Source organism: Coffea eugenioides, chromosome 6 (assembly GCF_003713205.1).
Source record: "Coffea eugenioides isolate CCC68of chromosome 6, Ceug_1.0, whole genome shotgun sequence".
In the NCBI taxonomy this organism is placed as follows: domain Eukaryota; kingdom Viridiplantae; phylum Streptophyta; class Magnoliopsida; order Gentianales; family Rubiaceae; genus Coffea; species Coffea eugenioides.
Window position 1 is genome coordinate 10170914 of NC_040040.1, and position 23377 is coordinate 10194290.

Genomic DNA, 23377 nt, shown 5'->3' on the forward strand with positions numbered 1-23377 from the left:
CTTTCTAATAGATGCTTTGGCTTTGGGTTTAGCAGAGTGCTTCGTCACGTCCACCATCATATTTGCTTGACGGGGAGGGAGGAGGGGTCGGCGGGCATACATGGTACATACATGAACAAAAAATAATGGAATGGGATTTCTATTGACCTGGTGATGGGAATCATGAAGTCTGACCTCCATCCAATGCGTGTGAACGCAATCCCCGTATACACATATTGACCATCTTGTCACTGATGTGGCTTCCCTTACATTCACACGAATAGATGCAGTTTTTATCGATTTTCTTTAACTCAATTGAATTATCTCTTTAAAATAAGTTAGAGTAGAAGTAGATAGTGACGATTGATTAAAAAAAAGTGGTATACACAAACCAATTGTTTGTTCAGACGTGTTTGAATTTGCAAAAAGTTGCTTGAACTGATATTATAATATTTTTTATAATGTGACGTATATATGAAATAAAAAAAGTGATCGAAATTTGTGAACATAATGTAAATAAAATAATATTTGAATTTTTTTTAAAAAAAATTATGGTATACAAATGGACCCATTACTTCTCCAGTAAGCATTAATTAATGACCCCGGAAACCAATTTGGTTAGACAGCAGAAGTGACGTTTGTGAAAACGTAGCAATTGCGTTCGATTGCCATTAGCTAAGCATGAATAAAATGCGAATACAGACGAAAATGCTGCTCTCACTCCCAGTTGAAACCTGTACTTTCCAGCTTTGAATTAAAGCCATTATTGTTGTCGGGAGGGGCGGTTTATGCTGGAAAATACTTCCTCCATCCCATTTTGATAGTCCTGTATTCCTTTTTCATCTGTCCCAAATTGATAGTTCACTTTCCAATTGAAGAATGTAGTTGCATTTTAATTTTTCTAAAATATTGTTTGGATTGCATTTTCCATGATTTTTCATGGAAAAATTACTGTAGCGATTTGATGTATGTGAGGGAAAAAGGTAATAGGGAAATGTGATCACGGAAAACGACGTAATTTTCCGACGAAAAATCGCAATCCAAACAAGGCCGAATGTAAGTAGTTGTTACTATAAACCTACCCCATTTAATGAGAGTTGATTCTTTTTTTACCATCAATTCAAGTTCCCATAAAGTTGTACCATATTTAATGTGAGGGTATTTTAGGAAAATAGCAATCTAAATTTACTTTTCCAACAAAATTAACTACTTTTTCTTAAACTGTGTGAAAAAAGAAACAAAACTATCAAAGTGGAACGGAGGGAGTAATATACACGAAGAAGGAAGAAAAAAGAGACAAGCGTTTTGCTTTAAAAATTGGGTTCGTCTATTTGTGTCCCAAATAAAATGTATGTCGGTTCTATGAAAATATAGGGGCTAGATGATAATTTTAAAACATTAATAATTGATCTATCTTCTTTTTTTTTAGTGAGATTATTGTGTGTTCTTAGTGTACCGAATAATAATAATAATAATAAAAACTTCAAAGATTTGAAGAAATAAAATAAAGAATTTGTAGTCATTTTAAAAGATCTTAGACTTGGTACAATACGCTTGAAATCGCTGGTTACTTGTAATTTGCAAGAATCCATACTTTATTTCTTTTTTTTTGACTTCTTATTTTTCAAAAAATAAAATAAAAACTAACAAGTGATTCAATTTTTTTCTTTTCCTCCTTCGCTTAGCATATTTTCCCATTCTCTCTTATTTTGAAGAGCCTCTCTCAATTCTATAATTCTTGCTCTTAAATGAATTTTTTTTTGTTTCTACTCTATTGGATGTATATATGAGGGTTTATTTGTGCCTAACAGGCTATCATTCAAAGGCGTATTAGTATTAGGTATTGTTTTAGCTTTTTTGGAAAAACAAAATTAAATTTGGAAGGTGCGTAAAATGCAAGTATAGTAGAGCCGTCTATGTCTTTGTTTGCATGTAAATGGTGAATTAGGAATAATAATAAGAAGAAGGGGGCGTTAGACGCTACTAAATGGAATATCAATATATGCTGGCTCTACAATGGGAATTTTCCATTTTTGATGACCTAAAACATAATAGAATTAATTATGTTGCTTTTTCTAGTCATCCAGAATTTATATAAAAAGGAAAAAACCTCACTCCTCACGAGTCACCATAAACATGGCTCTGTTTGCATCTCCTGTTTTTGAAGTATTTTTCAAATACAATAAAAGTTACAACAAAGTACTCTAAAAGATAATTTAAAAATTAGTTTAAATTTTTTTAAAATTTTACCAAATATCTCAAAATAAAGTGCCAATAAAAAATATTTCAAAATATTTTCTAAAAATATTTTAAAATATACTCTAAAAACTCTGCTACAACAAAGGGCCTGTTTGGAACATGAGTTTTTTGAGAGTTTGTCTAAAACTTTACTGTAGTGCACTGTAGAAGTTTTTGAAAAAATTTTGTAGAAATTTTTGTAAGGTGAAAAATTTTTTTGTAAAAGTTTTTGTAAGATAAAAAATTTTGTAAAAATTTTTGTGAGGTGAATTTTTTTTTCCTTTTCTTTTGTTTGTTTCTTTGTTTCTTTCTTTTTTTCTTTCTCTTTCTTTTTCTTTTTTTCCTTTTTCTTTTCTTTCTTCTCTTTCTTCTTCTTCTTCTTCCTTCCTCCTCCCGCCACCCCTCTCCTCCCTTTCCCCTTCTCCTCTGCTCTGCATTTCCCCCGCCACCCCCTTCCCCGGCCAGCCCCTCTGCCCCTTCCCCCTCCCTCTGCAAGCCCCCGCCCCCGCTCCCCCCCGCCTAGCCTCTCTGCCCCCTCCCACTCCCCTTGCAAGCCAGCCCCCCCCTCCCCCCCCCCCCCTCCCCCGCCACCCCTCTCCCCTTCCCCTCCCCTCTGCAAGCCCGGCCCCCGCTGCCCCCGCCTCCCCCTCCCCCAGCCCAGCCGTTCCCCCGCTGCCTCCTCCTCCCGCTAGCCCTCCTGCCCCTTCCCCTCCCCTCTGCAACCTGCCCGCTGCCCCGCGCCTCCCCTTCCCCCGCCAGCCGGCCCCGCTGCCCCAGTCCCTCCCCGGCATGCCACCCCCTCCCCCCGCCAGCCGTCCCCCCTCTCGTTTCCCCCTCTCCTGTTCTCCTTCCCGTTTCCCGCCACCCCCACCCCTTCTGTTCCTCCGTCAGCCGTAGCGTTGGCTTGACTGGAGGGACAAAGAAAAACCAGAGCAGGAGGAAAGTAATCGTTGCTGCTGCATAGGTCGGGGGAGTTTGGCCAGGAAGGGGAGGGAAGGAGAAAGGGAGGGAGAAAGGAAGGAAAAAAAAAATTTGGGAATGCCGGTGCCGGAATAGGTGGCCGGCGCCGGAAACGGCGGCAGAGGTGGTGGCCGGCGATGAAGGTATGGTGGATGGGGTGGGGGAGAAAGAAGAAGAAAGATAGAAGTTTTTTGTGTATTAGATATTTTGAAATGTGTAGGTTAAAAAATTTAATAAGTTTTTTTGGGTTCCTGTAGCTAAAGTTGTTAAAAAACTTGTAGCTAAAAAACTTGACCTAAAAACCTACTTCCAAACAGGCCCAAAGTTTTTCAAAAACACTCCAAAAAAACAGCTAATCCCATATTTTTTTACTAGTAGAAAAATATTCTCAGCGGGTTTTCTGTAAATAGTCCGTAACCCGAAGCCCCAAATTCTATTCCCTTCACCCCTCTCCTCCAAGAGTTTGACTCTCAACCCTTCCTTCCACTCGATTGCTTTTGCTTTGATCAAGTTTTCTTCCTTCCTTCTTCAATTCAGCACCACTTTTTACTCTTCCATTTTCGATAATCTCACAACCCGACACTGCATGCTACCGGTCCGCCTGTTTTTTTGCCTTTTTTTTTTTTACCGCTTCAAATGGGATTTCTAAACCCCTGTACCTAATTCATAGTTTTCATCAATTTTATCTGTATTCCCTGAGTTCAATTTTTATTGTTTTTCAAAAGAGTAGCACAACTGTCGACTAATTTAAAGTAAACTAGGGCTTAAAAAGATGAAGATAGAGGATTTGGATGAGATAGAGAACGAGTCAGAGACTGCGATTGTGGGTGGATTTGATTGCGATTATGATTATTATGGCAATCATAGGAATTCCAATCAGGATCGCAGGATGATTGCCCGGGTCGACGCCAAGAGAGCTCTTGTTGGAGCTGGTGCGCGGATCCTATTTTATCCGACCCTTTTGTATAATGTTTTCCGTAACAAAATGAACCAAGCTGAGTTCAGATGGTGGGATCAAATTGATCAGGTCCAACTTTAATTGTACTGTCTGCGCAGTTGTTCCTTTTTTTTAATTAATTTTTTCCTTTGTGAAATTGGATTTTTGTAGAATGTTATTTTTACTTTTGCTGCTACTTTATTTATTTATTTATTTTTTTGGTGGAGTTGGATTTTTGTAGAATTTATTTTTTTACTTTTGCTGCTACTTTAAAACTTCAATTTGGGGGTTTTAGCTGTTTTATTGTTTTTATGCATATGGTGAAGGAGAATTCTTGTATATGTGGACGTTGGTTTAAGTCTGTTGAGTTGACAAATGGAAATTCTGAACTGTTCCCGAAATATATTTTACTAGTTGTGCTATGTTCGGGATATATGAGATTGTCATCTCAGACTTGTTATTTCTTTCAAATTATTTGGGTTTTCAACGTAGCTATCTAAATACTCTGCGGATGAGGTTATATGGTCAATCAGTTCTAGTCTAGTAGATTTATTAACCTTTCATTTCGTTCTTGTCTTGATTTTTTCAGTTTTTGCTCTTGGGAGCAGTTCCATTTCCCAAGGATGTTCCTCGGTTGAAGCAGCTCGGTGTTGGTGGTGTTATTACCCTGAATGAATCGTATGAAACTCTGGTTCCAACATCATTATACCGCGTGAGTATCTTGGCACATAGAATCTGGCTTTGAGGTTAGATGTTGAAGTTGATAATTTGTTGGAAATATTGGGTTATGCATTCTATCATAGAGTTCTATAACTCTCTATGCTGTCTGCTGCGGATTGATCATATGCTTGCTTTATTGACATTTGTTGACTTGTGTTTGCTGCTATAGGGGGTCCTAACCTTTTCTTCATAATTGGTGGTTGGTGGATTATCTTTCTGCCTGAAGCTTGCCATCAACTTCTGTTTCCTCCAGTAACATGTTTTTAATTCTCCAGGGCTTTTCTCGAGATATGTACTCTAAATTTTAGGGGCATCCCCTTTATGGTAGGGTGGTAAGAATTCTGTTTTTCCTAGGAATTGTTTAGGCAGTTTTGGTACTAAACTTCTAGCTTCTTTGTTTGACTCGTAAATTATGTCAAGCTGCATTCTACGCTGAAGAACTGTGGTGCAAATTTCTTTTTCTAGTCAAGAAGTTTAGACGGAAGACCATACGGCCTTCAGCATTTTGGCATGAACTAGTGGAATATCATCTTCCATCTCATCATACTCAGTGCAACTCTATTGATGTGATAATAACAGAGCTGGAAATTGAGTAGATGAGACACAAAAGAGCCTAATTTTTCGTTATATTGATTCTGATTTCTCCCCATTTTTGGTGTTTTTGTCTACAAATTCTTAATGAAGATTTCTCATTTCCTAGGACACTAGGAGATGAAATTTGTATCTTGAACTTTGAAAGAAAGGACTTTGATCTGGTGCAGAAATTGCTGATAACACGATATTTAAATTAATTGAGAGGCATTGTATTTTTTTTTCTGGTCAATATTGTCTAATATATGTTCACCAAATTTTTATGTTTGGTTCGCAGGCTCATGCGATTGCCCATCTGGTTATTCCAACTCGGGATTATCTCTTTGCTCCATCATTTTTTGATATCAATCGTGCTGTTGAATTTATCCATGGTAAGTGTATTCTTTTTTTTTTTCCTGTTCTATTTGGCTTCGTTTGGTTTTTAAGCTATGAGGTGACATGTCTTCTTTTGGTGGCAGAGAACGCATCTGTTGGTCTAACGACGTACGTACACTGCAAAGCTGGGCGGGGAAGGAGCACTACAATTGTTCTCTGCTATTTGGTATGGTTTCAGGATTTATGGTATTGTCTTTCCAAATTTTTAAATGTAGCACCAGTATTCACATTAACTATTCACATTTGTTATTTGATTTCTCGCAGGTGGAGTACAAGAACATGACTCCAGCTTCTGCACTAGAGTATGTTCGTTCTAGGAGACCTAGGGTGCTGTTAGCTCCTTGTCAATGGAAGGTAATGAGCAATATCCAACTGATGCATATTCGAATTTCAATCAGAGTTTAACATTTGATTCTTTCTTCTGATTGTTCTTATTTTAAAGGAAATATGACCCTATGTTCTACAGTGCTTACTCATTTCTCATCTTCCATGACAAATCATTTGTCTAACGAGCAGGCTGTACAAGAATTCAAGGAGTGGCGGTTGGCTTGTGTAGGACAGTCTCCGTCTGTAGATGCTGTGTTGATAACAAAAGCAGATTTGGAGGGCTACCAGAGTTCTGGCGATGATACGTCCAAGGAGCTGGTGATTGTACCCAAAATGAGGAGTAGGCCCATGATAGCAAGGTTGTCCTGTCTCTTTGCGTCTTTGAGAGTTTCGGGTGGGTGTGTCCCTGTTACTAGGCAACTAACTGAGGCGCGGGCATGCTAGTTTCTGTCCTTTGGGTCCGCTGCTTGCTTGTACAGAGGAGCATTGGCAAGTAGGTCGTTGTATCATCAGTAGTCTTGTCGTAGGAAGAAATACGAGGGAGGAATAATCAAAGACAGAAGAGCAAACTACTGATCCCTTAAATGTGGCTGTATACCATGGGGTTAGGTCCTGCTTCAATCCATTTGTAAATATTTGCTTCAGTTTTTGGATATATTCTAATTTAGGGCGGAAAATCTGGCAAATTATGATAACAGGCCCCTTTTCGTCCTTCGCACCGTGGTTAGGCATCTGTTTCTTTCATGAATTTTGAAAAAGGTGCCTTTTGACCGTTCAATACGTTGTAGATGCTTCTCAGAGCAAATTGATAAAAAGCAGTGCAGTTGTGGTATGGTGCTCAACACCTGGGCATGACAAATGTTTCATGACCGGAGTAGACGGCGTGGTTTCTTGAAGTAAATTGAAGGCTGTTGTAGTGCGCACAATTTTCATTATTATTTGGAAAGCTTGTCTAAAAGGTGGCAACAAGTATAGCTCCATATGCCTGAGAAACATCTGGTTCGGTCATCCTCCAACACCAATAAGAATTTAAGTACCTTCAAATCATATACCCCTTTAACGTGGGCTGGAAGCGTGTTTGTGCTATCAATCCTGGCCATCATATTCCTTGCCCTTTGGGTCGAATTGACTTCATTTCTTTTTCTACTCTCGGATACAGTTAGCATTTGAAAGATAATTGAGGTTTGTACCACCACGGTCTCTGGCTGCCAAAAGCTTTAAGCGAGCGAGACGCACAAGGTTTAACTAAGCTTGAATTTCCATGGAAGACTTTCTAACTAGTATTCCATTCAGTCTCTCGCCAAATTTTCTTCATCTTAGAGAAAGGTGGGTGGGTTAGGCGGAGGGGGCTGTTTTGGTTTCTGCACCAAAGTACATACGAAGAGTGGGACAAAAAGAAAAGCCAAAAGACGAAGAAAGAGTAGCTAGGGAGGGGTGATTAATTGACAATCATTTCTAGCGCTGTTATGAACTCGCTTTGTAAATACTTCAGTACTAAATATTTTGATTCTTTTATGGAATACTTTCGTCTTGAAAATAAAATTGGAATTGGAGCTACATGAAAATGAAAGTTCTATATTGACTGTCCTATTGTCACCATCTACTGCACAATTTTAGGTCCGTGATCCCTGGTTTTATTGCTATTTTTGAGTTTTATATATCAAAATTGTACTATAGTGATTTAATACACATGAGCGATAAAAAGGTGATTGAAAAATGTGTTCACAGAAGAAAACGTAAAAGTTTTTGGATGAAAAATTACAATCTAAACCCACCTCCCACGCAAAAAAAAAAAAAATGTTTACATTTAATCGTATCCATTATGTTGTCCATTGTGTTACGAAGGAACTATTTCTTTACCAAAGGCCCTTGGCTTCTTTCTTGATCCCTTTTTTTTTTTTTTTTTTGTTCAATAAAGAAATTGTACCTAAGGTGAGAAAATTTCATGGATCAATGTGAAGAATGAAATCTCCAGTGCTGAGCTTTTAATTGCTTAACTACTAGATCAATACCGCTGCCATATGACATTAATTTTTGCTTCAACATTTGCCCGTCGTTCCTGGTACTGTTTACCATAGGCTCTTTGATATCATGAACCGTTAGATATTAGAGAGCAGCTATATAAGCTCAAGACAGAAACATGCATAATATTTCTGTAAAATGCAGCTCAGTAAACTGTTTGAATTCCATGTGGTCTTGTAAGGTGCAAGACCTTACTTCGCACCGTGGTTACCAAATATGCAGTGGAAAGATAATTCTCCAGAAAATTTTACCGAAAAAGTGGGGATGGTAACAAGAGGGGATGGTTACCAACTATGCGCTAATATCACAGTTAGTATCTGATAGTAACAAGAGGGGATGGTAGCTAAATATTTCCGAAAAAGTTGCATTTAAATATATATATATATATATATATATGGCCCTGCGGTGTTTACTTACTTACTTATAGGTTGTTTGTGAAGATTTTGCTGTATCTAAATTTTGGAGTTTTGAGTATCATATCATCAGCCTCACTTTCACCGTTGGGATTGAAGGAAATGAAGGGAATAGAAAGTAAAAACACGGGTGGAAAACAAAGGAAAGAATAAAAGTGTTTTATCCATCTTGCTGGAAAAGAATGGAAGTAATCAGTAGTGTCTTTGTTTTTTTTTTTTTATTTTTATTGAGGACAAACAAAGAAGTGTAATCCCTTTTTTTTTTTGTGTTCTAACGGCCGTATAATAAGTATTCTTTAACACATCTAAATCATATTTAACTTATCACGTGGATACACATACTAAAAATTGTTACTCTACCTTGCATTTATACAATTTTTCTGATTGATTTTATTTTTTAAAAATTTTAAATACCTAAACAACATTTTAACGAGTGCCGGTTACTACATCTTAGTCGGTACTCATTAGAAAGGCACAAGAAAGGAAGGAAAGAAAAAAGATCCAAGCATAAGTTGATTGGAAAGGAAGGAAAAAAAAAAAATTGTCTTTTCAGAAAATTTATATTATTTCATTAAATTTGATTACTTCTCCTTTTGTTTCCTCAACTTTTGATGAGAAATCAAGTCTAGACAAAATAACTAGTCCTTTTTCCTTTTTTTTTTTTTTAATTAACTTCTCTGTAATGTCCTTTCACTGCTCAGAAATCATTCCTAACAACACAATATATATATATACACACACACATACACACACCTCTCCAAACAATCCCCTCCCATCGCCTCAGTCCAAACAGTGGCACATAATACCATTTAGTACAAACATGGCGGTTACCTAAACCCAACCCCCCTCCCCCAGACACACAACAACGGCCCCAAAAAAATCCCCAATAGAAAAAAAAAGAAGGTCGCTACCCCACCAGAGCCAAGATATCAAACCACCACCACCAACCAAATACGCTGCTCTGCCTGCCAGTGCCAGGAGATGCCTCCGTCGTAAACTAACTTTTAGTAGTAATATCTATCTTCAAGATAGGCACAGGCGTACATTCATCACATGGCCGTGAAATGCTAATATATTTGGAGAAATTGCTGATTCCAATGTAGAATTAGTATTTGTTTTGGACGAAGAAAATACTAGTAAAAAAAAAAAAAACGAATGTACCACTAGTATTGTTAAATACAAGAAACAGAAAAGAAAAATTTGAACCAACGGGTCTGTGACCTGGTGTTGTTTATGTACGTAGAATATGGAAAATTATCTACATTTTTTTTGGGGTAAGTGAAAATTATCTACTTGTCAAAGTCTAAAGTATGCAGATATCTCCAAGCGTAGTTGATTTTACATGCAATATTATATGGGCTTAGCTCCTTTTTTTTTGTTGCCCTTTGCGCTTTTGGATAATCCAAATGACTGGATATCATTATTAATTATATTTTCCATAGAAAAGAAAAATGATGCTCCCAAGTCCCATCACATCATCATCTTAAATGTAAAGAAGCTCTTCCACGTCATAGAGATAGAGGGACCAAATCTTACTCTGAGATTAGGCTGGATTCATGGGGAGCAGTAAAACTTGAAAATTTGAGCTGTCATATGAGCTCCCTCCCCTGGATGAAGGAGAAGGAATCCAGAAAGTTGGTTTTTTTTAGGGCCATGTTGTGATATTCCTCATAGCATTACAGAAAAATTCCTCCTGCAACTTCTTTACGGGACCGAATCTATACAACTGGTTATCCCATGCAGCTCTCTCTGCCATATATATATATATATACATATATATATTACTTTAAAAGCAGCCAAAATCTTCTATAAAGTGAAAGAACTTAACATCAACTTTTTTGCTTCAACAGGACATGTCCTTCTTCTTATTTATTTCCTTTCCTATTTCATTCCGTTTCTCTTTCTAAATTCCGATGTTTCTACAATATATATATATATACCTCTCTTGAAATTACTACTCCTTCAATCCCATTTTGATAGTCCTAGTTTTTTTTTCACACAATTTAAGAAAAAATAGTTAACTTTGTTGGAAAAACAAATTTAGATTGCTATTTTCCTAAAATACCCTTACATTAAATAAAGTTGGCTTTTCATATATCAATATGTTTTGGAAAATCTAAATGCATTAAATGGAGTAGGTTATATTCAATACTAATAATCTATATTAAATAAGGTAGTTTATAGTAATAACAACTTACATTAAATAAGGATATTTTAGAAAAATTAAAAGACAACTAAATTTTTCAATTGGAAAGTGGACTACAATTTGGGACCGATGAAAAAGGAAAACAGGACTATCAAAGTGGGACGGATGGATTACATCTTATTGGATTGTGTTTCTCTTCCTTCATCCTTGCAAAATATTCAATTCAAGCATCTTTCACATTACATTCTTCTGTGCCAGGATACTCCAATTCCTAGACAAAAATCAAAGAATCGAACGTCTTTTGTACCTTTGCTCCCCTCTAGCTCTTCTCTTGGTTACTCATTTTTGCTTGTAATATCTCTTAGTTCATAAGAAAATGTAAGAGAAAAACTGTCTTGGCAGGGTCTAAATACCGAGAAATGGTACAGAAAAAAGTGTCCCCCCCCCCCCCCCCTTTTTTCTTGGTTAGTTCACTTAATTTTGGTATTTTCGATCTTGTCACAATTTGACAAACAGATTTAGATTAGACCTAATTTGTCAGTCTAGCTGTAGATATAGCAATCAAGATTAAACTGCTACGTCGTTCATGTCCATACGATACTTTATTCCTTGTTTGCGACTACAACCATTTTTCAACTCACACTTGCGTTGAAGAAGCTCGCACGCAGGTCTATTATGTAGTCTTCCGCAATAGTTTCCATATGTATACACGTCCTCCTCCTATTATATCTCTTATTAATTCGATCGATTCCAAGTATATTTCCACTTTTCATTGAAAAATAAAGGTATGATTAAATGTTTGAAGAGAAGTTGGGAGATATTGGTCATTTCAATGCCTAAAGCTTACTCTTGTCCTCTTATATATATATTCTTCCGACTCTGTGCGTCTTTATTCCCTTGAGACGAGAAACTACCACGAAGCTGCGTACTCACTCAAAAACCCTCCTCCCATTCTTGATTTTGGCTTTATTACATGCACGTCCCGTAACCCGTAAGAAGAAGAAGAAGAAGAAGAAAAGATACACCACCATGCACGTCCCCTTCTCTCTTTTCTTTCTGTCTCTTTCTCTCCCAGCTCGCATTGATATCTAACTCTATAGTACACAATACAGGAAAAGCTCGCATCTAGAATTAGAATAAAGCAATAACAAGTAACAGAAAATTAATAAACTCATCATTTAAAATGTGATTTCTGTTACTGCTATTCCAAGATTCCACATTTCCTAAAGAGATAAGAACTGTATTAAAGCAGCCCACCTAGCCAGCTTATGCTCACCCGCTTTATTGTCAAGGACAGAGGACTAGGACGAAATGTGTAAAATGAGAGTCTGGCAACCTCTTAGGTTCTGCCCCAGTAAATAACACTCTATAACTTCACACCTACAGCAAATTGGGTCTATAGTTACACTGGAAATACAAGCTAGCTAGCTGAAGAAATTTTTTTTTTTTTAATGTGGGCTAAATTAATGATTCAAACGAGGAGAAAAACTGAAAATGTGAAGTACGGATATTTAGTTTCAAGGTCCTATTCTGTCTAGCCTTATGTACCAGGAATAGAGTCTGCAAAAAAAGAATCCTCGTATAAATATTGGATGCTTAGTAAATGATTATCAGTAAAGAAGCCCGGCCATTTTCATACTATAAAATGTTCTCGGATTCTCAGAAGCGGTGTGAAAGTAAGACGGCAACCGGCTTTTAACAAATCATTAAGATATTTCCATTTCTATAAAAGGGAATAATTTGTTTTCCAACAAGTATTCTTCTGCTCATCTAAAAGTGAGTGCCAAGACAACTAACATAGTTTCCGGCTTGCACTTAGCACAAATCCTACAATGTTTTTGTGTAGATAATTAACAACAAAAGGGCAAAAAAATGTACAAATAGCTAAAAATAAACAAATAGTAAGAATAGGGCGGGCATAAAGATGATACGGTAATCATAGAGGTGATGATTTTCATGCAGAGGGATTTTGCTTTGCTTTACTTAGGTTCATTGGTTTCATCCCCTTCTACATGTCAGAAGAGAGCAGCCTTTTTTCGGGTTTCTTTTCTTTTCTTTTCTCTTCCCTTGTGTGTCTCTCTTTCTTTTTCCTTTTCTATACTCTTCTTTTCTTGCTTTTCCAACGGGGATTGGGTTGTCGTACAGTTAGTTCAGTTGAGCCATCAGATCTTAGGACCTTACCAGGCATTTGCTCCAGTGAAAAAGATATATAGATAAAGGGAAAAACTATATAGATGGTCTCTCCTGCAGGCCACTTATTTAAAAGAACTTCAGGAACTTTGCTTCTTCAAGTACTAATGATCATGAGCATGAGTGTGTCTGTGGGTGGTGGTTGTTTTTGGCTGCTTTAGTATGGTTTTATTGCTCCTACCCATGATGATCCGGGTTGTCAGGATCAGGCCAGAATGAGGAGTACTTCAACCATTCTGTCTCTTGTGGGTTTGTGATGGATGACTCCTGCAATAACAATCAAACCATGTGAACCATTTCAGCATTTTGGGGCTTTCCCAATATACAGACTCATCCAACCAAAGAAATTCTTTTTACTCCCTTTTCCTGCGGTGGATTGTGCGTTTCTGTTCATGTGTCTTCTTTTATCTTTCTTTCTTTCCTTCCTTCCTTCCTTCCTACTAAGGGGGACAACACTCGACAAAAAGTTTTCAGTTACAATCTTCCGTTCTTTTAATTGTACTTAAAGGTCAAAAATGTACTTTTTTTATTCTCCCTCTTTTATTTTTGTTCTTCGTTAATTCTTAGTACAAAATTTTTGAGGAAAGATCATGAGAATGTCGGTCATCCAGCAAATCAAACACAAATTGCTGATGAACTCGGGCAACTTCTGATTCATTGCATTGGTCTTCTAAACATTGGCTTATCACATGTTTGTAATTCCCCACTCGATAGCTTTGTTAGTCTTAATTTGCTTTTCTTGTATCTACACCCTATATTATGCACTTTTTTCGCATTTTAGAAAAGCTAAGAGTGTAAGTAAGAAGTCCTCATGAAATGACTAAGAGACTGAAAGGATACAACAAAAAGGTGGAAATCAAATAAGAAGGAAACGGAAGACGCTTGAACATGACGAAGCAAGCTGCAACATCAATATCTGAAACTTTGGGTGGGTGGGGAGAGTAAAATCACGGCACAGTTTTGTTCCTAAACAACGTTCTTTAATAAAGAAACATTCAGGGAGGATGAAAACGAAGGAGGAGGAGAAAGAAAGAAGAGTTCCGTTTCTTTTTCCTTTCCTTTTGTTTACAATGGTCCAATGCCTAGAAGTTTAATCCCACACGCAGAAAAGGAAATGGACTATAATTATCTTAAGCATATTAGATTGATCCTGCATGGCAGAAAATGGTACAAGTTACAAAAGAAGTACCAGAATTTCCACTCCAGTTGAAACCCCGTGTCAAGTGGAGCTTTCATAACATAAAAATAGAAAAGAAGAAAGAGATAAAGAGAAAAGGAAAAGGTTTCTAGCTCCTCTCTTTAGCTTAAGATAGTAGTAGTGTAAAGATGTAGACTATCTTTCTTATCCTTTCAGTTCCCTCTTTTTTGGTAAATGTTTTCATCATTGGCTCTCGGCGGTATAAACTATGGCATTGTTAAAAGTAGTGAATTCTCATAGTAGAGGTTTATTCATGCATCATGAATTTAATACACAGCCCTGAAATTAAGTCCTCTCTATATGTTAAAGAAAAGGGTTTGTTTGACGGTGTTAGAATTTGTCCAACTGCAAAGACTAATAAATACGAGTGTGCATTTAAAACGATATATGAAGCATGAATTAAGGACATATCTGTGAGCATTAATTCTTCTTTTCAGTGCCGCTCGATTTATAGGAGAATATTATATATATATTGATTAAATTATGCTTTTCTTGCTAATGCACTACTGCTGGCTTAATAATATTTTGACACATAAGCTCAAATAACACTTTCGGGTCAAAAAAGTTGGAACTTACTTCTTTGATGTCAGTAGATGTGCACCCCATAATGAGCTCCTCCAACCCAGAAGCAGACCTTCCTCCGAGTTTATGATGTTGTTGTTGTTGTGGCTGTTGCTGCTGCTGCTGATGTTGCTGCCGAAAGAACACATTAATGATTCAGATTTTTATAATACAAAACAACCAAACAATAAAAAAAAAGACATAATCATCCATATGATCATGTATTGTCTGCAAAAAAACAAACCTATGGAAAGAGAAAATATAATTCCATGTGTGCACCTCTGCTGACACAAAAACCCCTTATTTTTTGTTTTGTGGTTGACACAAAAAAAAACCCTTCGTTTCCATTAAGTTACTGATATTAATTTTAGGGAGGTACGACCAAAAAGAGGAGAAAGATGAAAAAAAACAGAAGAAAGAAACGAGGGTTTGGCTTATTTGGGGTTAAAGATCAACACTTTATTGCACCTGAAAATTATCAGTTGGGAGCATGAGTCTGGAGACATGGTGGAAGGAGTCGTCGTCGAGAATGACTGAAGTGTGATGAAGGGGCGGTGGAGAGATGATGGTTGAAATGGAGTGGGAAGGCCGAGTGATGTGGAATGCTGTTGTTGGAATCTGCTGATGATGATGATGATGATGGTGATGAAGCTCATGAGTCACGTGATGTTGCCTCTGGTGTTCAGGGATGTCACGCTCTTCGCACGTGCCCACTGCTGCTGCTGCTGCTGCAACACCTGGACCTTCCCTTACAATTGAAGGCTCCCCAATTCCACCCTGCAAAACAAACACCATTTAATTTTTTAAGCTCCCCACTCTACGTTGATTACATGTTACAAGATCATTTTAACTTTTTTTTTTTTTTTTTTGTTTTAGGAGAAAAAAGAAAAGAAAAGAAAGAGTTTTGGTTCACTTTCATTTCTCTGTCTTGCGTTTGTAATTTCCAATGGTGGTTGAACAACGGATTATACTTTAGTTAGCTGATGCATAGTTAATATCAAGCAAGTTTTAGCATAATTGTCAGGCTGCATACACAAGCAATGCGTATGGGAAAAGCAATCTTTGATGTTCTCTCCTTCACATGCAGGAATTTTGCATTCTTTGACTGTCACCTTACAAAAGCTAAGACTATTTCTTTTCTCTTTATTTTCCTTTTGTATATTCGGATCCTAAGCGTATACTTAGACCACCCCGAACATCTTCAGCTCTTTGGATACGTGATTTATCATGAAATAAAGAAGAAAAGAGAGGCTCTTGGGGAGATATCAAGAATTCAAAAAAACTGCGCATGACCATGCATGTATATATCCTTCTACTTTCGGTTACTTCGAAAGAAAGTAGGAGAGGAGTTGTCCAAATTAACCAACCACCATAACTATGACTAATCTTTGACCGAAAAATCTATCGACTTCAATGACCAAAACCAAAAGGGCTTCTTCTTCCAGAGACTAGACTAGTTGTTTGATTTTTGAGAAGGACGTGTGTGCGAATCCAATTCTTCTCATTTCCTGAAAACTATTGAACAGGAGTGCTATTGAATGAACAGTTTACCTCATCAAAGCTTTTCCTATATGGAAGAAAGCTAAATTGGTCAGCTTTCAATTGCTGAATGTCCAAAGCACCGTAACTTGATATTGCAGCACCAACAGCAGCAGCAGACAGTTCATCTCCATGACTAGTCATTATTTCCCTGGAAGAACAGCTTCCGCTTCCGCCACCGCTGTCTCTTCTAGTAATGGAATCATTTGTTCCTTCGCCTGCATTTGTGGTAGCCCTCTCCGTCCAGTTGCACTGCCTTGGCTGAGTTTGATAGAATATCTTGGAAACCACAAGCTCTCCTTCTTTCTCTTCTTCATGCTGTCCCAAATGGTATTGGTGCATGACCCAATTAGTCTTCTCGGGTTTTCTATTTTTGCCGAAGTTTGTGTAGAGAACAAGAATCTTTTTGCAACCCTTTTGCTTGCCGTTCACCATGACCGGCCTAGTCTTGCCTGTCTTATGCCACCGGGTTTCTCCACCTTGCAAGTCGCATTCTGTTTGAATTTTTCTTCTCTTTCTTGTGCCAGTGGTGTAAGCCTTTGATGGTCTGTGGAAGAAATGCCTACTCAACCCATCTCTTGTAACTCCTGACAACAATTTAAGAAACGTACGTCGTACTGTAAAAGGTTGATAGATATCAAAGGTAGGTTAATACAGGTGTAACGAACGGAACTGCAAGATTAAGTGCATCTCTCTTGGAAGTACGGACAAAAAATAAAACAAACCCTAGAACAATTCGTGTAAGTTTAACTAGTTCCATCTTCCAACTAAGAAAGAAGTAACTAGTAAAACCTAACTCACCATGGGCTAGTCTTAAAAGCAACCATATATGCCACCAAAGCGCAACTAACCTGGAAGTTTCTCAGGATGAGTATAGCAAATCCCATCTTCTCCTTCAATGGTGGGGATGAACTCATCAATCAAAGGATGTGATTTTGATTCTTTGCCTTCGACTTTGGCTTCAAGGTGCTCTATCAACTCCTGGTCTGTTGGATCAAATTTCACCCCGGCTGGTAGACCTACCCAGTCCTGCAAGCTCCAGTATCAGTAAACTTTAAAAATCATGAATACTACTTAAGGATCCTCAAGAATGAAACTCCTAGTAGTACATCAGGAAAGAACTTTTTTGAAAAAAATTTTAAATTTGGGTTTTCTGTGGAAAAAGCCATCCTCAAGGTTCAAGAATGAATGAAAATTAAATCAGGCAATAAGAAAGCGGGAATAAAATTCTTATACTGGTCTGATTCTTCGTCAAAATCTTTTCAATGAAGCCAAGCAAGAATATTACACCAAAAAATAAGATTCAAAATCCGTAGTAGTAGTAGCTAGCCTGCCGTACCGGCTTTCCATCGAGCTTGTGACCACAACCAGGACAGTGCTTGGATCCGCACAACTGATGCTCCTCAAGCTTTGCATCTATGAGATCAGAACTGCTGATGCCCGACCCCAATTGATGACTCTGCAGACTCTTATTCATTTCTCTCAACTCTCTACTTCTCTTCTCTTCTCTTCCCTTCTTCCGACGGTACGTTATCAAGAAGCACCTATAGCTTCAACTTCCATTAAGAAACAGACGAGCCCAGTAGCGATCCCACACCTTAATTCTTAGCTATATATGTATATTCTGCAAATGAAGCCTCTAGCCGGTACTAGAGCTGCCGCCTCGTTGATATCAAGCGATAGTATCTTGATGGATTCAATTCAAACGAGATGAAACTGCCAACTAAAGAGTACAACAAGGGAGGTATCAGCATAACTCTATCTACTAAGGATCGAATGGATGGAGAATAGAAAATTTTGAACTTTAAAATTTAGCACATATGATCATCAAGAAATACTAAGTGGGTCGTGAAAATTCGACCTTACAGAAAGATGGGTTGTAAAGAAGTGAAGAATTCATTACAAAGCTTAAAACTTTTTCTCGAAACAAAATCAAATGAACAACAAACTCTTTGAACATTAATATATATGAGTAATAGCAGAAATCATTTTTCTCTTTATATATGATGTTGGTTTGCGATAAGGGGCGGTTAGGAGGCCAAGAGGTGGAAGCGAAGGGGAAGAAAGAATATTAGTAAGAAGAAAGAAAGGAGAAAGGAGAGGAAAGAAAAGAAAAAAAAAAGAAGAAGAAGAAAAACTGGGAGTCAAGTGGGCTTGAACTATAAAACCTGCTTTATCAGTTACCATGGAAAACACCGGAAATCTCTCTCCACTTTAACTGAAGAAGCCAGTACTGTGGTAAAGAAAAAGGCACCTCCTTCCTTCCCCTTCCCCTATTATACTCTTACCTTTAGGCTTTAATCTCTCTCCCTTCTCTCTCTCTTTCTATCTCTTTGCTAATTTAAGAGCACAGCTAGTATAGAACAGCAGGCGGTTCCGTTTCAAAGAGAGAGAGAGAGAAGACAGGAAAAAAGCAGATAGAACAAATTATCAACATCACAAGCTACTAGCAAGAAAAGGAAAGAAAACCTCTAAGTTGGTTTATTTCCCCCCCTTAAAGCTTGAAGGGATGGCTTTGTTGTGTTGGATGATTAGTAGTGGTAGTAATAGTAGTAGTAGTAAGAAAGTGTTACTACTCAAGAGTCTTTTGGGTCTTGGGGTAGAAAAAGCAAAAAGCTAAGAAACGGCCTTCTTAGCTGTTACAACATACTACTACTAATCTACACATACAACAAAGCAATCCCCATCCCACACTCAAAAGCAAGGCTAACCATATGTGTACTAGCACAACAATCACCATTATGCTTTATTTAATCAAGAAAGTCTCTTATTATATAAGTACGTATGTTGTCTCTGTTTTCTTAGTACTAATTAAAAAAGTGTTCATGTTGATATCAGTGTCAAATTCTTGCTAATAAGTTGTGGCATAAAATCTATTGTGAAGATAAAATAAATTAGTTGGTTATTTTGACCTAGGAAGATTTGAGAGTCCATCAATCAGGAAATGAAGAAAATTGTCCAAGAACTTTGACAACTAATTGATCATCCCATGGACAAAATCCCTGGTGAGGTGAGTGGTATATGATTTTCTATGTCTGTGAGTACTGAGAGCTGCATACTGTTTTTAAATTAACTCGGATTGGACAGAAGGCGATTTTTCTAATTTAATTAGCAAAAAAAGAAATTAATGGTGGTAAAAAAAAAGGGAGAAAAATGATAGAAACTCACATGGGTTTTGAGCTGGAGTGCTGATCATGATTCTACAGCCATGAATGTTGCAGAGAGAGAAAGAGGGAGAGAAGGGTACAAGATTGCTTGATATGCAAGGCAAATGAGCAGTATACTTGATGGACCACCACCAGCCTCCACCCTTGCATTGCATTCTGATAAAATCTCAGCTTTGTACTGTTAAATTAATGTTAAAAAAAATCATTAGGACTTGAGTGATTAACAAGTGCTCCAACTAATTAGCTCATCCAAAAGACCAATACGGGACGAAAAAAATAAAGAGAAAGAATTTGTTTATGTGTTTTTTTTTTTGGAGTAAACATTTGTTTATATTTTTATATCCAGAGGTTATTCTAGCCATGACATTGTCCGTATTTTCTAATTTTTTTTTTCATCTCATGTATTTCGCACTTGTACAACGTTATGGTATTTGCCTTGCACATCAAAGAATGCGACCCCACCACTACAAGATCTATCCTGCCGTTTTTTTTTTTTTTTGTCCTTTTATTTTTAAGATCTCTCCTGCTTCACTAATATTTCCTCACTATTTTTTTTTTTAAAGAGAGAAAGTTGATTTGTAATTTTTGGGGACAACCCCTTCTCTTTTTGAAGGAATTCTCTTGGCATAAGTTGAATGGTAGGAAATAACTTGACTAGTTGATGGTCAATGGTTAATATTTAGGATTAATTTTTTATACACTGACAGTGTATACACTTTCACCAATGTTGCATGTGTGTCATATATCCAAACGTGATAGTGTATACACTGTCAGTGCATATAAAATTTACTCTAATATTTACTATTTGGAGATTGACTAATTTGGTGTTCGAAATTCATTCTTTTTTTTTTTTGTTTTTCTAATAGTTTAAACATACTTGTATTACTTCCCCCCCCCCCCCCCTCCCGATTCAAGAGAGACTCTAAAATTTTGCAAGAAAAAAAAAAGAATTATATATCCTCTCACTTTAATTACTATCAAAGACTAGTGTAATATATGGATCTATGTAAAATTGTTGCTTGCCTTATTTACCAAGGTACTTGATAAAGGTGGATGATAAATCATACATCAATAGCATTATTAATTAAAACTAATTAAAAAGCTCTTCGACTATACAATATGAGATCACTACGACTAGGGTTTTGTTGTTGTGGGGTTTGTTAAGCATCCATGCTATGCTCTCCATCAAAATATTTGTTTAATGGCATTCTTTCTTCCTGGTCAAAAAATAAATGATGAAGATGACTCCGGAGCGGTTTTTTGTTTGGAGCTAAGTAATGGCTATGATGAGAAATGTTAATCTGCTAGATATTTCCTTTTCGCAGCTAATTAAGAAACCATTCTACATCGATCCTAAGCTAGTACAAGAAATACCACCACAATTATGATGTCTTCTTCTTCTTCAGAATAAGAGAAGCAGACCTGAAATTCCTCTTTCTCCTTGAGTTGAGCACATGAAGTTCAACTCAAATCAGACGGCTGAAAATGCTTTTTCTCGAATGGCTGGCTAAACACCGTGCATAATATATATGAATGGGCATCCTTTAATTAGACTGTACATGTCTTTTTGTCCCAAAGAAAGGAAAGGGAGAAGGAAGAAGGATCTGAAACCGGTGAGAGTGAGACTATCTGCCAAGTTGACTGCTGACTGACCCACCATGGTGTCTTTGTAAATTAGAATAATTAATTGTATATATTTTACTATATGATATGAGATTGGTGGTGGGGTGTCGGTGTCTCCACACTCCCGCATGTGCCACAATCATCTTGGCATTCTGTGCAAACAACACCAGATGCATCAAATTTCGAGCGTACGGCACCTGCTGATTGAGAAGTTTCTCTGTTCTTAAAAAGCAAAGAAAGAAAGAAAGAAAGAAAGATTATCTATCAGTACGATTCGCTGTTCTGTATACTGGGTTCTTTCTGTTTTGTATTATAAAAAATAAAGATGATGGATCGAATTGTTGTGGCTGATGTATCGATGATCATCCCATCCAATTCAGACTAGTGTTTGTTAAGTAGTAATTTTTACATAATCAATAATGTTGAAAAGACCAACCGAGACGTTGTTGTAAGTGGTGAGGAATGTGCTTTCTGAGCATGCATTCAACATCTCAACGAATTTGTATTAAGTAGCAAAATAATAATAATAATGATTTCCAAATTTGAAGGTAAAACTTAGTAATCCTCCTGGGGACATAAAATTGATTTCAGGTGGCTTTTCTGCTGTTAGGAAATTAGAGGCCGGAGCAGGTCAGGACGAGGACCTCAACTTTCATTTACTTATTATATAGACAGAGAAGACAAAGAAAGAAAATCTTTTGATTATTCAAGCGACAACAAAAACTTAATAATACTATAAGTAATTAAATCCCTCTCCTTGCTGATCTTAATAATACAAGTACTTGCTTTTATTTTATTCTTTTAGAAGTGAAGTGGTGAATGCATGCTACTAAATCTAATTTAACTGTATGTTTGAGATGAAATATTCCCCCCAACTAATAAGTGTACAAATTGAACATGTCATATATATATATATATATATATATATATATATGTATGTATATATGCTCATCAACCCCTTTATGCTTTTTCCTTTTTGGTATCGTTAATTGCAAGAACAGCCGTTTAGATATATATTGTAAATAAATTGGTTTTCCTTATACTGGGATTTCCATCGATCTAAAATGCCGTAAAATTAAAACGGAAAATTCGTTCATGTTTTGCTTTTTGAAAGTTGGGTGACAGGGGCTGAAATTTCAAATTTGGAGCCCTTAAGGTATATATTTGGGATTGGTTCCACCATTCTTTAGGGCGAAAAGTTTAAAGTAATTAACTAAAAAGAAATTAAAAACAAAGATACGTGCAATCCTGTGAGGATTTGATTTGAGAAAAAGAAAAATGAAAAAGCAACGCCGCAGCCCACTATGCTTCCTATACCAAAAAGCTTTTTTTTTTAAAAAAAAAAAAAATTCAAAAAATTGCTTCATTATCAGGTAAATGTTAATTTACAAACCTTGATGCATCGGAAATGAGGGTACCAAAATTTTATAAGAATTGATTATCCTCCTCTGTGTGTGTGTGTGTATATATATATATATAATCCAAAAAAAAAGGAAAAAAAGGAACGTGTTGCTTCTAATCTGTTTGTTGCTTCTTTAATCTACTGGGAATTTTGTTAACACCAAGTATTTCAACTAACTCATATTTCGTTCTTTAACATTAGAAACAAAATAAACTGAGCCATTAAAATGACGAAAAAAAAAAGAACCTCAAACCCAATATATAATGGCGATAGAAAATTGCTTGGCATTGTTCACGCACTCTATATATATATATATATAATATATATATATGGTTATGCCTCCACTTGTATTTGGCCATGTGACCTGTTTGCCATCCTCTAATGATTTGGTTATGAGCAGGCATGCCATCGCCCTCATCATTAAGCCAAAAGTGTTTAAAGACCTACATTACTTACTTTTACATATTAATTTTTTTTTTTTCTAATTGTGGACGACTTTACTTTAGTTTGACACTTGATCTCAAGATTTCTTTTTCTCCTTTCAATAGTTAGAAGGTAATTAAGGCTTTTTAGCATGTAGCAAAATAGGAATTTTTTTTTTCATTTAAATCATTTCGTAGAGCGACGAGAATTTCTAACTGGATGACTTTGGAAAGAGAAATGAGCTTTGGAAAGAGCGCAATCACAAGAAGCAAGAAGATAAGAAAATGCAGAAGATGGACAAAAGGGAAGTTGTGAAATTTTAATTGGCCATATATATGGTATGATGATACATCTTGCAGCTTGTCCGGAACTCACAAGTTTGTCTAAGGAAGGTGGATGAAGGCAAAGCAAGGAAGAAAACCTAGAATTAGTTAGGACTTGGCAAGATTTTTTTTTTTTTTTTTTTCGTTTTTAATGTGAGGTGAGGTTGGTTACGACCAATTTAACTTTTTTGATTCTATTCGAATTGGATGCATAACTTAGTCGTGTTAGGTTCATCTACTGTT

General features: G+C 36.8%; 2 protein-coding genes across 2 annotated transcripts; one reads left to right on the plus strand and one right to left on the minus strand.

Annotated features, from left to right (window-relative positions):
- Window positions 1-3628: 3628 nt before the first annotated feature.
- LOC113775522 (putative dual specificity protein phosphatase DSP8) lies at window positions 3629-6969 on the plus strand. The gene is made up of 6 exons (XM_027320437.1): window positions 3629-4204; window positions 4704-4826; window positions 5703-5796; window positions 5884-5966; window positions 6065-6154; window positions 6317-6969. The coding sequence occupies exons 1-6, from the start codon at window positions 3950-3952 to the stop codon at window positions 6569-6571; spliced, it is 900 nt and encodes a 299-aa protein (XP_027176238.1). The 5' UTR covers window positions 3629-3949; the 3' UTR covers window positions 6572-6969.
- Window positions 6970-12462: 5493 nt separating this feature from the next.
- Window positions 12463-18073, minus strand: LOC113775791 (NAC domain-containing protein 75). The gene is made up of 6 exons (XM_027320801.1): window positions 17536-18073; window positions 17048-17225; window positions 16209-16783; window positions 15126-15434; window positions 14673-14789; window positions 12463-13165 (listed from the first exon to the last, which is right to left on the minus strand). The coding sequence occupies exons 1-6, from the start codon at window positions 17671-17673 to the stop codon at window positions 13076-13078; spliced, it is 1407 nt and encodes a 468-aa protein (XP_027176602.1). The 5' UTR covers window positions 17674-18073; the 3' UTR covers window positions 12463-13075.
- Window positions 18074-23377: the final 5304 nt, after the last annotated feature.